General features: G+C 47.8%; 1 protein-coding gene across 6 annotated transcripts in view; it reads right to left on the minus strand.

The window, feature by feature from the left end:
* LOC147890662 (NAD(P)-binding Rossmann-fold superfamily protein) overlaps positions 1–13,657 on the minus strand; it is a 96,281-nt gene that overhangs the window by 81,321 nt on the left and 1,303 nt on the right. For 5 of the 6 annotated variants that reach the window (XM_087390576.1, XM_087390578.1, XM_087390574.1 and 2 more), the window contains exon 2: positions 465–608. In XM_087390576.1, the coding sequence (XP_087246702.1) occupies positions 465–602 (138 nt within the window). In that variant the 5' untranslated portion in view covers positions 603–608. Of the gene's footprint in view, positions 1–464; positions 609–3,622; positions 3,637–13,657 lie in introns of those variants that run through there. The other variant, XM_087390577.1, reaches the window with a different exon arrangement.

Consider the following 13,657-nt stretch of genomic DNA (forward strand, 5'->3'; position numbering starts at 1 on the left):
TGGTAGAGACTTCTATTAGCCTCGCATCCAAACTTACTAAACTTTAAGTAACCAACATTTTTTAGAGGATTTTTAGAGTCAAAACCTCCAAAAACACCCAGAGAATCCCAACCACAAGGCTCCCTCAAACATTATCATTCTCTATCTGCTACTAGGTCCTTCTGATTACCATGTCGCAATTGAATTATTGTGGATGCCATAACAGCATGTTTACTACTGTTCTCTAGAGAGACAATTTAACATTCAAATTACATTATTTGCCTACACTACAAACCTCAAATCTTACCATAAAACAGGCTATGCTTATTTTTTCAATGCTAATAATGTGTCCATTGTTGTCATTTGAAAAAACCTCAAATCTCACCATAAAACAGGCTATACTTATTTTTTCAATGCGGATCATGTGTCCATTGTTGACATCCAAGTGTGGATAATACTTTGGAAATGGCAAGAAGGTCCCAAACCTCAGTTCGGCTCCAAATCAGTGTAAGAGACAGTGACTGCGCTAATTCCCTCAGCCTTGAGACATATTGAGTACGAACAAAGATGCCTGCTCCAATCAGTGCCACCTTAGGTATCTCCCCTGCCTCCTGGTCAACCATAGTTACCTGCTTGCACAATGTTTCAATACATAATTAGCAAAAGCTTATGTGATTGAGAATATAGTAGAAGTCACACAACTGACAAGACATAAATATCACAATTCCCAACTAGACAAGCAAGTCCGCTTCTCAATGAAAATGTGCCATAAAACAGTCTGCTAACATTGAGATCCATCATGCATACACACACACAAGCCAATAAGACCTCCAAATTTGAAAAATGGTTTAAAAATCATTAATTAGTTGAGGGGAAAGGCGGATGGAATGAGAATGATGCTGGAGTGCAAAGGAAAGGAGAAAGAGGGCTTTTAAAAAATTGCAACCATTCCCTTTCTATGCGGTCAATCATCAACTGTTCTCTTCTCCCTTTGGCTCATCGTTCCTGTTATTTTCTTTATCTTCTTACTTGGCTCATTCTCTCATCCACCTCCATCTCACATCTAAACCCTAAACCCTAAACCCCCCTTTCCTTATCCTTACCTTTCTATCCACTCCCTCCTCTTCTCACCCCTTCACCTCCATCTCTTCTTCTCCCTGCGCCTCACCTCCACCTCCCCCCCCTCCCTCTTCCTTTAACTCCACTCCATTGCTCTACTCTCCCACTCACTTTTGCTTGCTTCCCATTTAGTCTCTCACCCCCTTTCCCCTCTGTTTTATTTTTGTTTTAGCTTAGCGCGTAGTACTCTGCAAAGGGCCTTAGTGAGCCCTTTGTTTCAGCCCGCAGTGGCTTGTATGGGTTACTTCTTCTGCTTGTATACTTTGTCTCATAAACCTGTGCGGCCTCCAGAAGATGTAAATACATCTTATTTCTTTTCTGCTCATCTCATTGCCTCTCCCTTCAGCGCCACACCCCTCCTTGTAAAAAAATACAGGGAATTTGCTTGCTAAATGCGAAGTCCCACTTATCAAAAGAACCCAAAGTGCCACGTGGCAACAACACATCAGCCTACTCAAAAGACTACTAGAAAGACTGCTAGCTAGCTAACTAGATAGCATACTAACTAGCCCCTTCGTTACAGACACCTTTATTATAGTGGAGGGCCTCCCAGAGCCAGACATGATTCGTGGAGGTGAGAGCACTTAGCACATTCCATTGATCTCTCATATTCAGGCTCGTCCGGTCGCTCGCAAGGGAGCTATATATACACTTATCTATCTCCACCCTCAGCAGACCGCAGTTCAATACCTCCATCCTTGGACCAACGCATGGGTAATCTTCTCACAAGTTATCAGGATATTATGTTAAGAGATGTTCTCCCTTCCCAACTCCCATCAATAGACCTGAGGACCATCGTATTGAACTTCTCCCAGGTTCTACGCCACCCGATCAGTTTCCTTATAGACTATCCAAGCTTATGGAGGGTGAGTTGGAGCAGCAACTCTCTCAATTCCTTTGTGCTGGTTTTATATGCTTCATCTTCACCTTTTGCAGCTCCTATATTATTTGTTCTAAAAACGAGTAAACTCGTAATGACCACATTCCATTCTGAAGGCCGTCTTCAAAATGTCAGCCTCAAAAATATGGACTTGATGGTAGCCACTTTCAAATTCAATTCTTGAGAACTACTTTGCACCATTGAGCCTTTCCAAGATGTACTCAATGTGAGGCATTGGGAATTTGTTACCGATGGTCAACACACAATCGTGTTACTCAACAAGATGATGTCAAGGATATTCTCGAAGTATATCGATGAGTGTCTATTTATTCTTTTGGATGACCTTTTGATCTTTTCCTCATCTATGGAGCAGCATTTGCAGCATGTTAAGCATGTCCTTCCGGTCTTCCGAGACAGCCAGCTCTACATCAATGCTGAGAAGAGCGCATTCGGACTGCTGAAGTACAATATTTGGGCTATATTATCAAAGCAGAAGGCATCCGCTTGGATCCCGAAAAGGTTCAGGCTATGCAGGATTGGCCTGTCCCCACAACAGCACAAGAAATCAGGTCTTTTGTTGGTTTTTTCCAAGCATATAGCTCACATATGGATGGTTTTTCCACTTGTGCGGCCCAACTTACAGATCTACTCAAAGGGTTGAAGACACGCAAGCAGAAGATCTCCATCACCAGCTCAGCACTAGAGGCTTTTCAGAACTTGAAGACATTGACCTCTACCACTCCAGTCTTAAAGTTAGCATCTTGGGATGACCCCTTCTTAGTTATCACCAATGCCATTAATGTCGCTATCGGCAGCAAGAAGACCAGCCAGTAGCATATTACAGTAGGAAGTTGAATGCCACCAAGCAGAATTCTTCAATTTATGGGTCATTCAAGCATTGAAGCATTGGAAGTCTTTTTATATGGGCAATCAAGACAGACCATCAAGCCTAAAGTGGCTTCAAACAATGCCCAACGCCTAGTGGAGTGATCCGCAAGCCAGGTGGAGCCAAATCTTTCAGCACTTTGGCGGTATGATAAGGTATGTCCCTAGCGAGCATAATCCAGCTGCCGATGCTCTCAGCCGCAAGTCATCCATCCAAACAATTCAAGGGGCAATTGTGCTCCAGATTCAGGACAAAGATAGCATGAAGGCACAATACGGGGATTCAGCCGAGTTCAGCACCCAATACCATTTGGCCACATGTCTTGATCTGGGCCATTATTCTATTTAGGATGAGTGGTTGTTTTAAAGAAGCGACTTTGTGCTTAAAAACAAAAAGCAAGCTCTTCTCCATGATGCCCATGATTCTCTTGTCGAGAGCCATTGAGGCATCAATAGTACCTTGGAGAAGTTAGAGCAGTTATTTTATTCACCAAGGATGCGACATGATGTTTACAGCTATGTCCAGCACTGTCAAATATGTCAGATGATTAAGGCATCCCATAGGAAGGTGACAGGCTTGCTCAAGCCATTGCCCATTCCGGAGGCCCCTTTCAAGAACCTCTCTCTTAATTTCATGGGACCTCTCCCAGCATCTGCAAGTGCGCACAATGCACACTACTTGACTATCATTGATCGGTTCAGCAAATCTTGCATGCTCATACTCTGCAAGCAAACAGCCATAGAAAAGATGTCACTCACCTTTTCATTCAGTTTTGGTAGCTGTGAACCTTTACCTCAGACAAGGACCCCGGTTCACTTCACACTTGTGGCGTGCCTTATTGGAAAATTTTGGCACCAAGTTACAGCTACCTAGTGCCTTTCATCTGCAGTCAAATGGGCAGACTGACGTTCAATGTTCTCAAAGCATACTGTCATGATTTCAGAACAAATGGAAAAGGTCCCTTCCTTTGATGTAGGCCACACTTGATGATACTTACTCATCTAGCATTGGTCGAGCACCATATGAGGCAGCCTTCGGCAAGCAGTTCTCATCCATTCTCACCAAGCGAGTTTCTCAATCTCTATAAGTCAATAAGACCATATAGAACATAGCAAAGATTACTGAGTCACTAAAGAATTGGATAGCCAATACGCAGGAAACATATACACAGAGGAAGATTGAATTTATTCACGCATCATCAAGCCACGGCTTAAACAAGCAGGCAAGCAATTGTTAGAAAGGTCACCTCCCCATCTGTCAGACCCCAAATGAGGAGAGCATGGGGGAGGGAGACCTAGGGCAGGATATGCCCAGAGAAGAGAGAGAGAGGGGGCTGCCACATAAGCACCTCACAGACACTTGTGGAGGAGCTATGCTGGCTGTAACAGCATGGATCTGGCCTGGAAGAGGCAGATCTGGAGCAGCACTAGAAGGCGAGATGATCCAGCGAGAATGCGCAGGAGTGGAGCTGGTTAGGGCAAACCACGGGCTGGCAGGAAAGCAGAGGTGCAGGGCATCCAATGGACCAGGTACTACAGCAAAGGGAGGGGCTGCAAAAGGGCAGCAACCTGCCCATTATATAGGGCCCAATAGGCTGGTCAGCTGGCCAACTGAGTCGGCCAGCACACAGGCCCAAAAGGGCAGCCCACAGCTCCATCTGTGGGGAGCTGTGGGGTCGGTTGGGACAGGACTGAGTCGGCCAAATTAAGGCAGACCAGTCGGCTATTTTGGGGCCCCTAGAGGCCTATAAAAGCAGCCCTTTGGTGGGGCATAGATCATCCAGCAGGCCAGCAAGGTTGGGAGCAGGAGGAGCAGCTGTACACACCCTCAAGCCTACATCCAGGAGACAGAGGAGTCTAGGGTTGCTGTAAACTGAGCTCATCAAGGGCTGGACCTTGGCTGTCTTCTAGGGCAGCAAGGAGCTGAGATCTTTTGGACGGAGAATCTACATACGCTCGAGGTGGAGTGCACAGGCTCAATGTTCTAGAGATATCCAGTAGATAAAAGAAGTACCTTGTGGTAAGATCAAAGGACCACGCTCTGGTGAGAGTTTGGATCTATTCTTTTGTATTGTGTCCATAGCTTTGGACGAAAATATATTGTTTTGGTGGTTTCTATATCTGGCTGGATCATTGTCTATTTACTAGTCTGCACATCTAATTGAATAAGTTCAAAAGTTCGTGATTCTATCCACCACACATATTGTGTGAGCTAATGGGCTATTCCATCAGTCTTATGCTATGCGTGCGTACCCTCTGTTGGTCGATTTCTAACATGGTATCAAAGCCCAAGTAGAAGACTCGCAAGTGTGGGAGCCTGAAGGCAAGGACCTTGCTGAAGGACGACCCTGATTCAGAGGCTCTTGGGAATCAACTTCCATAACTGGAGGACAGTGCCCTTGCGAGAAGGAGGGTGACTCAGGTTCAGGCAGGTGCAACGTTCTAGTCTACAGAAGGATGAGCTTGCTTTCGATTTTGTTCTTCTTTCATCACCCCTAACTTTGGAGAGTCCAGAAAGCTAGATGAGACTAACTTTCCTTCTAGAACTATCCTATCTAGAAGGTAAAGATCCGGAGTCATTTAGTGATTCGAAAACTATGGAAACTGACAATGGGAGCTGAGACGAAGCCGGAGGATGTGATGGACAACATGGGAGGATACTTATACCAGTAGATGGAGAGGAACTCAAAGCATGGGAAGGCAAAGATGCCCACGCCCTGGCATTGATCATAGGGACTACGGCAGACTCTGTGCTTCCTCACATCTAGATGACCGACACGTCAGTAGAGGCGTGAGCCGTTCTGAAGGATTTGTATGAGACAAATAATAAATCTTGGATCTTGCTTCTTCAGCATCAGCCCTACAACTTGGATATGGATGAGGGAGATTCGCTACATGACCTCTTCACGAAGGTCAAGGTGGTGCCAATTGGTCTTGATGGTATTGAGGCGGCTACCACGGAGTTTCAAAAGATTCGTTACGACTGTGACAGCAGGACAGAGGATCAAACCTCTGACTTTTGAGGAATTGGGTCCGCTACTGCTCCAGGAACAAGCTAGGGAGAAGCTCTACAACAACGACAACGATGACAAGGTGTTGATGGCGAAGGATAACGCTGGCAAAGAAAAGGGCAAGCCTAATGGTGGCAATTCCAAGAAGGATGACTCTGGAGATGACAAGCACAATTCCAAGAAGAGGAAGCAAAGGAAAAAGTATTTCTATTGTGACATGCTAGGCCATTTTGCGAAGGATTGCAGAAAGAAGGCAGATCAAAAGAACAAGAAGGAGTGTGACTCAGATTCAAATGGTGACACAAAAGCCAAAGCTAATGTGGCAATTGGAGAACTGTTCTCTCTGTCCTCACTCCTCCACCTCGCGCCACCTCCGCCTCCCGGCCTCCCGCCCCGTTTCCTCCGCCCTCCGCCCTCCATCCTTCCCGCTTTTCGCCTCCGCACCCATCTTCTTACACCCAGGCTCCACCCTCCCGCATCTATCCCCCCTTTTTCTGGGTGGCAGCCTCTTCTTCATCGGAAGCCTCGCAGTTTGTCTTGGCGGTATGGCGGCTCCCTGCCCGGAACCGGAGGCCCAGTCGGACCCTCCCTCTCCAGATGCCTACCGCGTCATCCTGACAGAGCACCAATATCTCGGGTTCAGGAGGTTGCCAATGACTTTGCCCTTACCTCTGTTTATGGCAGAGTCATTGGACATTCCCCCTCCAGATCAGCCATCAGGAACTGGCTCCAGTCCACTCTCATGCTAGAGGACGGCCATATTGAGGAGGTGGCCCTTATGGGAAGGGGCATCTTCTGGCTCAAACTCTCCAATGCGAAAGCTGCGAGCAACCTGATTGTTGGCTCCCCCACGTCGGTGGATGGAAAGATTATTATGATAGTCCCGTGGTACCGTGGATTCAGCGCAGCGGATTTTGATGTTCGGTTCCGTATACCTCGCCATCCAGTGACGCTAGTTTTTCCAGGTCTTGCTGCTGAGCTGCGGCCGATTGTCAGGGACCTGGGCTCCCACTTTGGCTGGGTTATGCACGACACTTTCGCCGATGCGGTGACTACGGCAGGAGCCCCCCGAGTCTGTGTGGCTGTGGCGGATCCTGCGACTCTCCCTGCAGTGATCGAGATCGTGACAGATGCCGGCAGCATCACCCAGAGCCGGGCCAGTGCCTGAGGTGTCACGGCTTTGGGCACCTGGCGGCTGTTTGTCCACGATTCGCCAGCTCTTCTCAGCCTCCCCCGCCCCCTCCCTCTCTGCCCCCTCCCCCCCCCTCCGGGCAGCCACGTCAGGAGGAGCAGAGGCAGCCGGAGTCCGGTCCAGAGTTAGCTGGCGGTTGGACTGAGGTTAGAAGGAAAAGAGGAAAGAACAAGAAAATTTCTGATAAAGGCAAGGAGGCAGAGGTTACCCAACCTGCAGCAGCACCTTAGAGACCTGACAGGCAGCCGCCCCAGGGACCTGGGAGAGCTTCTTCTTCGACGGTAGCCCGCCCTTCACAGCCTCAGGTCCCCCTCTCTTCCGCTCCCCAACCCCTTTCCACTCAGTCCCAGCCCCTTCCCCAGTTGCACTCCCCTTCTCCCGACCCGCAGCTTCAGCCCCCGCCTCTTCCTCCTCAGTCTCCTCCTCCTCCTTCTCAGCCCCAGTTCCAGATGCATCCCCATCCCCCCCCCCGCCTCTCTCAGCTCTCCTGCAGAGTTAGCTGCACCGACGGCTCCTCAGCCGAGGGCAGCCCCCGCTCCCCCTCCTCCACCTCCTCCGCTAGTCGCCTCCGAGGAGTCTGAGTCGCCTATCCCCCAGCCTCCTCCCCCTCCCCTCCACTGGCAGGACACCCTGAGTCTACACCACCACTGGAGCAGGCTTCTCTGTCCGCTAGCCCCTCAGTGGTAGACTCTGATGGGCCTCAGCTTCAGGAGAGAGAGCTTCCTCGCGACTTTTACAGATCTGGCCCCTGGGACTACTTGGATGTGGCCGACCTCGGGACCTTCCCTGCTTGTCTCGACATCAGTATCTTCCTGCTCCGCAAAGGGGCGGATGGGAAGATAGCCGCCTTGGCTCCTAGGGATGGCCCTAGCTTTGCTTTCACGTTCCTCAGCGACGGCACCGAGACTTGGACAGATGACTCGGTCTGGGAGGCTCTCAGGGAGCAGACGCACGCTCAGGTTTGCTCCTGGATAGGCCCGTCCGGTGGGCAGCTTCTCGAGACTCAGTGGTCCGAGGGTGACGTGCGCCTACGGTGGCGTTGCGCCGCCAAACGCTTCAGACTGATTGTGATCCTCAGGCCCCCCCTGTCATGGCCCCTCCCCCAGGATGTCAGAGCCTGGACTCCTCAGAAACTCCGAGCCTTCTACGGGATGACTACTTCAGAGATCTCGAGCTGGCTCGAGAAAGCATTTGCTCATGGCACCAAAGGCCTCTCGCCTTTGCTGAAGGTGTTGAAGAACGGGCAGGACGACCCCGCCTCCCCCTCCAAACCTTCTCATAAGCGTCAGCGTCTCCACTCCGAAATGTCAGCTTCTTCATCGACTTCGACCGCGAGCAGACAGTTGTTCGCAGCCTCCCAGTCCTCACCATGAGCCTACACCTCCTATCCTGGAATGTGAACAGGTTTCATTCTTCTGGCACCCGTGGTCCTAGGAAGCTCATTTTGAGACAGGAACTTCAGCCAGCAGTGATTGGTCGTTTGGATGTACTTCTGCTCCAGGAGCACAAGCTTTCTGCGGCTCACTTCCGTAGCTGCGGGAAGATTCTCCCTGGACGCTCTCACACTTATTGGGAGCCCTCGATCGGCGCACAGGGGAGGAGCGGTGGTGTCTGTACTTCCGTGTGCGAGCAGCTAGCCCAGGGAGTTTTCGGTCATGGCACGTTGATCCCAGGCCGTGCCCTTTGGGTAGGCCTGGAACTGGAGGGTTCCAAAATAGGAATCCTCAACATTTATGCTCCCACAGACCTCCGTTGCAGAGCCACCTTCTGGAGGACACTTACAGGGATTCTCCCAGACATGGATTCCTGGATTGTTGGAGGTGACTTCAACAATTTGGAGACCTTGGAGGACCAGCAGGGCAGAGGACCGGAGTTTACTGGTATGTCTCAGGCAGAGCAGTCCGCTTGGGACTCATTCATCTTTGCGACAGGAGGTAGGGACAGTTGGAGAGACCCGTCCTTCCGGCGTTGGCACGGGAGCTTGGACTTCTCGTGGGGCTTCCGCAGGGAAGGAGGCAGACTCCTGGAGAGGCTGGATAGATTTTATGTCAGTGATTGGGCCATCAACAGAGGCGGTCAGGCGCGTATAGTTCCAGGGACGACACTTTCCGACCATGCGCCTGTGCTCTTATCATTAGACTCGGCAGCTCAGGCCCTTCCCCCCCGTTCATGCCGGATTCCCGACTCCATTTTGCACCCTGCCCTTATATAGGGCCCAATAGGCTGGTCGGCTGGCCAACTCAGCTGGCCAACTGAGTTGGCCAGCACACAGGCCCAAAAGGCAGCCCCATTCCCCAATGTGGGTTCCGGTTGGGACAGGACTGAGTCAGCCAAATTAAGGCAGACCAGTAGGCTATTTTGGGGCCCCTAGAGGCCTATAAAAGCAGCCCTTTAGTGGGGCACGAAATCATCCAGCAGGCCAACAAGATTGGGAGCAGCAGGAGCAGCTGTACACGCCCCCTCACGCCTACATCCAAGAGGCAGAGGAGTCTAGGAGTTGCTGCAGACTGAGCTCATCAAGGGCTGAACCTTGGCTGTCTTCTAGGGCAGCAAGGAGCTGAGATGTTTTGGACGGAGAATCTACATACGCTCGAGGTGGAGCACGCGGGCTCAATGTTCTAGAGATATCCAGCAGATAGTAGAAGTACCTTGTGGTAAGATCAAAGGACCATGCTCTGGTGAGACTTTGGATCTATTCTTTTGTATTGTGGCCATAGCTTTGGACGGAAATATATTGTTTTGGTGGTTTCTATATTTGGCTGGATCATTGTCTATTTACTAGTCTGCACATCCAATTGAAGCACATAAATTAAGAAGTTTGTGATTCCATCCACCACACACATTGTGTGAGCTCCTAGGCTATTCTATCAATCTTCCACTGTGTGTACCCCTCTGTTTGTCGATTTCTAAGAGCAATGTGCTAAGCTATCATTCAGAAGTTTTGGCCTTTCCCCATCATCAAGAAGCTCAATGAGGTCTCGATGAAGTCGCATTTGCCAAAAAGCTATGATGTCTTTCATGTCTTGTGGCTCAAGCCTTACATTGGACTAGCCCTTGGCACTATCCTAGATGAGTTCCAGTCCGAGGTGATCGACAAGGCAGAAGTCATTGAGCCCGAGCGGATTCTCCTCCAAAAGCGAAAACATTGGTCAGGACGATGCATCCAAGAGTTCTACACGAAGTTCTGAGATCGCTGAACCCATGAGGCAGTTTGGTTGGACGAAAGCTTTTTCCAAATGTTGTGAAGAACCAAACTTTTCGATAATGCAAATGTGTGCAATGCATGCAAAATTTGAATGCCAATTGGCCCTCCAATGGGAAAGAGCGCCCTCGTGAGAGTATTTGTTTCTAATTCGACCTACATGCAAGGTGTGCGAGAGATGGCCGGATGAATGCAAGGTGAATGAAGAATGCTACGTGAGATTCACAATGAAAGGGTGATACCCTTTCATTAATGTCTCTTGAGATCACTCAAGTTCCATCTTCCCATTTACACCTACCCTTAGCCTATGACCCATGCATCTCAATGCACCTTGATGCACCCTTTCCTTCCTATTGCCCCTAAAATCTAGACACATGTGTGCACATTTTTATTAATAGGATAAGTATCACATGTCCAAATTCAATGCCGTCTGAAGCAGTGGCTCCAGCTCGACTAGTCCTATCTACTGAGATAATCCACCGCAATAACAAATCGGTCGGTGTCCATCAAAAATACAAATACATGTTACACCATTGGCGTATAATATACAATAATGTTTTAATGTCACTAATCACGAATTAGTGATTTCTCTTGTCATGACACTCCCTCCTGCTTGAATGGGTAGAAGTCCTCTTCTCTTGTCTATTTCTCTTGCACACGCTTGTCTTTTACTTCTGCATTTGCATCTCCTCTTCATAATCTGCAAATAATCTTCTCTTGGTAGTACACGATCTCTTCTGAATCATAACTTAAATCTCATCTTCAAGTTCTGGTTCCTCTTGATGCTGAATATTCAAAATGCAGAAGTACCACTGCAGTGCCTCTTCAATATCTCTTCATACTCAGAATTCTCTTCTGAATACCAAGCTGCTGAAATCTCTTTATAGTAACCTGCTCAATAAGCTGAAACATATTCTCAACAAACTGGTCAATATTCAAAAGATGTTCTCTCACCCAAATGTGCTATTGAACTAGGTAGACCTTGGCTATAGATGATTTTGCGATGGAGAGCTACTTAATCTATAGAAACTATAGACCTTCAATCTCTTTTTCCAACTCTTCTATTTCAACTCTATTCCTCCTATCAGACGCTCTACACGGATTTTTCTCCGTCTATACTCTATAATGAATATGCCTACTCTCTATTCAATTCACACATCCATACACCAGTGTTGGCTGAATGGATAGCATTTACTCTTGGTTCTATGTTCACCATAGAGTCTTGGGATGAGGAGGTAGAAGCCTCACCCTCCTGCTTGGATGCTTTGCCTTTTCTTTTTACAGAATTTATTTTGACAATTTTTGCTAATAGAGTAGGACATTTATGCCATGGATGCCCTGGCTTATGTTTCTTACATCCGAAACATTTACCCTCTTTAATTAGCTTTTTCTTCTCATCATCAGTCATGGAAGGAAATGGTATCCATCCAGGACATGATTGGCTGTTAACATTTTGTACAATAGCTTTCTCCTTTCCTTTGTTGAAGGATTTACGAGGATTCAATTTCCTCTCAACAATCTCAGCCAATTTAGTGAGGTCTTTCAAGGTAGTTGGGTTGAACATCTCAACCTCATATCTCACTTTCGGGGTTAGGGCTGCTAAATACTTCTTCCTTCTATCATCTTCGCTCTTCTCAAGTAACTCTAAAGAGAGTTTCTAGAACCTAGCTGTAAATTCAGCATTACTCTCGTTATCAAATTGCTTGAACCTTTCCCAGTGGAAGGTCAATTCTTCTTCATGCCTCGGAGGCATGAAAGTGGCCTTAAGCTACCCTACAAATTTGGACCATTGAAGAATAGGCTCTTTTCCCATTTCTGATAAGGATCACCACATCAAAGCATCCTTCTGTAGATGCAGTGTGGCAAGAGCAAGCTTCTCGTGGTCGGTCCTGTCTTGATGGGCAAAATATAGCTCAAAATGGCGAATCCAATTGAGGATTTTATCCGCCTCTCTTGCTCCATCATACTTTGGGAATTCTATTCTCTCAGGGTTGGAATTTAGCTCTCTTTGAGGGGGTACTTAAATCGTCATCCCCAAAATTCAGCACTCTCTTAGTCCCTAAATTTGTCATAATGGACTATTCAATCATATGGCTAAGCTGAGAAACCAGCTTATCAACGGGGGACTTCTCTCTTCTTTATGCACTTGGATTATAATCCATGTGTATGGGATTTTGAGTTAAAGGGGTAAACTCAACACCTTGATCTTGAATGGACTCGTTTCTTCCTTCATTTCTGAAGGAAAACTCCCTATCAAGAGATTCTTGAAGGAGAGATGAAGGTAATTCCATACGTGGGTTATCATACTCAATATGTGTGTAACTCTCATCTACATTATCCTCTTCAGGAGGAGGTGATGGTGTTCTCTCCCTATCTCCTTTTGGTAGTGGAGGAAAAAGGACAAGTTCATTATTAAATATCCCTTCTCCTTCCATTCTTTCCTTTTAGTAATACAAGAGAGAAAATGACTTGCTGTAATTTCAAAAAAGGGGTTTATTTTACAGCACAAGTCAAGTGTTGTAGAGTTGGTGGTACTTATCCGACTCTTGCTTCGCTTGTGTTAAAAAACCGCTTCAAATGACCTCTTCTTCCTTCTCTTTTAGGTTTTTCTTCTTGTATTTTTGCTGTAAATTGGTACACTCCGTTTGGGCTACTTGTTTCGAGCGGATTGGTGCTCTAGATACCGTTATAGGAGGTACTTGGTAGGTGGATCACCCCCTTAAAAGCTTGTTCCAATCCAACTTTCCATTGGCGAGAACAGTGGGGGTCTCTTTTCCCCACGGTTTAAGGGTTTTAAGGGTCTATTCGCACGGGGGGAGTCACCCAGTTAGGACACCCCATCCTAACGGACTACTTGGAAGTCATGAACTCTTGTTTTAGGATCACACTGGACTCAACATTAAGTGCATAAATGTACAGCAGTAGTTTGTCGTATGCAATGCCCCAGTGTGAGCCCTTGTCCGAAGACGACAAGCATGAGTTGCATGGGTCGATTCCCACAGTTAGGTTACAATCGCACATAACTTGTACCCACTGGAAGACTAGTTAGGATGGTTAGGTTCAACCTATGTTAGTAGTTAAGAGGTAGCCTTACGAGCCAGCGATAGACAAGCCACAAGGGCTAGCTTTAGGACTACCCTGGTAGCCAACAAAGGCTAGTTGGTCAAAGGCTGACTGCTCAAAGACCAACCAGATCAGGTCGACTGGCTGACTGGTTCACCGACTGCCTAGGTCGGCCTGGCCCAGCCCTATATAAAGGGCTCCTTGGGCCCTTTGCAGACATTCAGTCCTGCTCCCACCTTGTAGTAATACCTAGCCATATCTAGCCCCTATAACTAGCAGCCTTCTCTTGGAAGGTCAGCTCAGTTAGCACCAACAAGTGTACATAC

The sequence above is a fragment of the Dipteris shenzhenensis genome, chromosome 19 (genome assembly GCF_047967505.1).
Source record: "Dipteris shenzhenensis isolate YYH24624 ecotype China chromosome 19, Dip_SZ_1.0, whole genome shotgun sequence".
NCBI lineage: Eukaryota > Viridiplantae > Streptophyta > Polypodiopsida > Gleicheniales > Dipteridaceae > Dipteris > Dipteris shenzhenensis.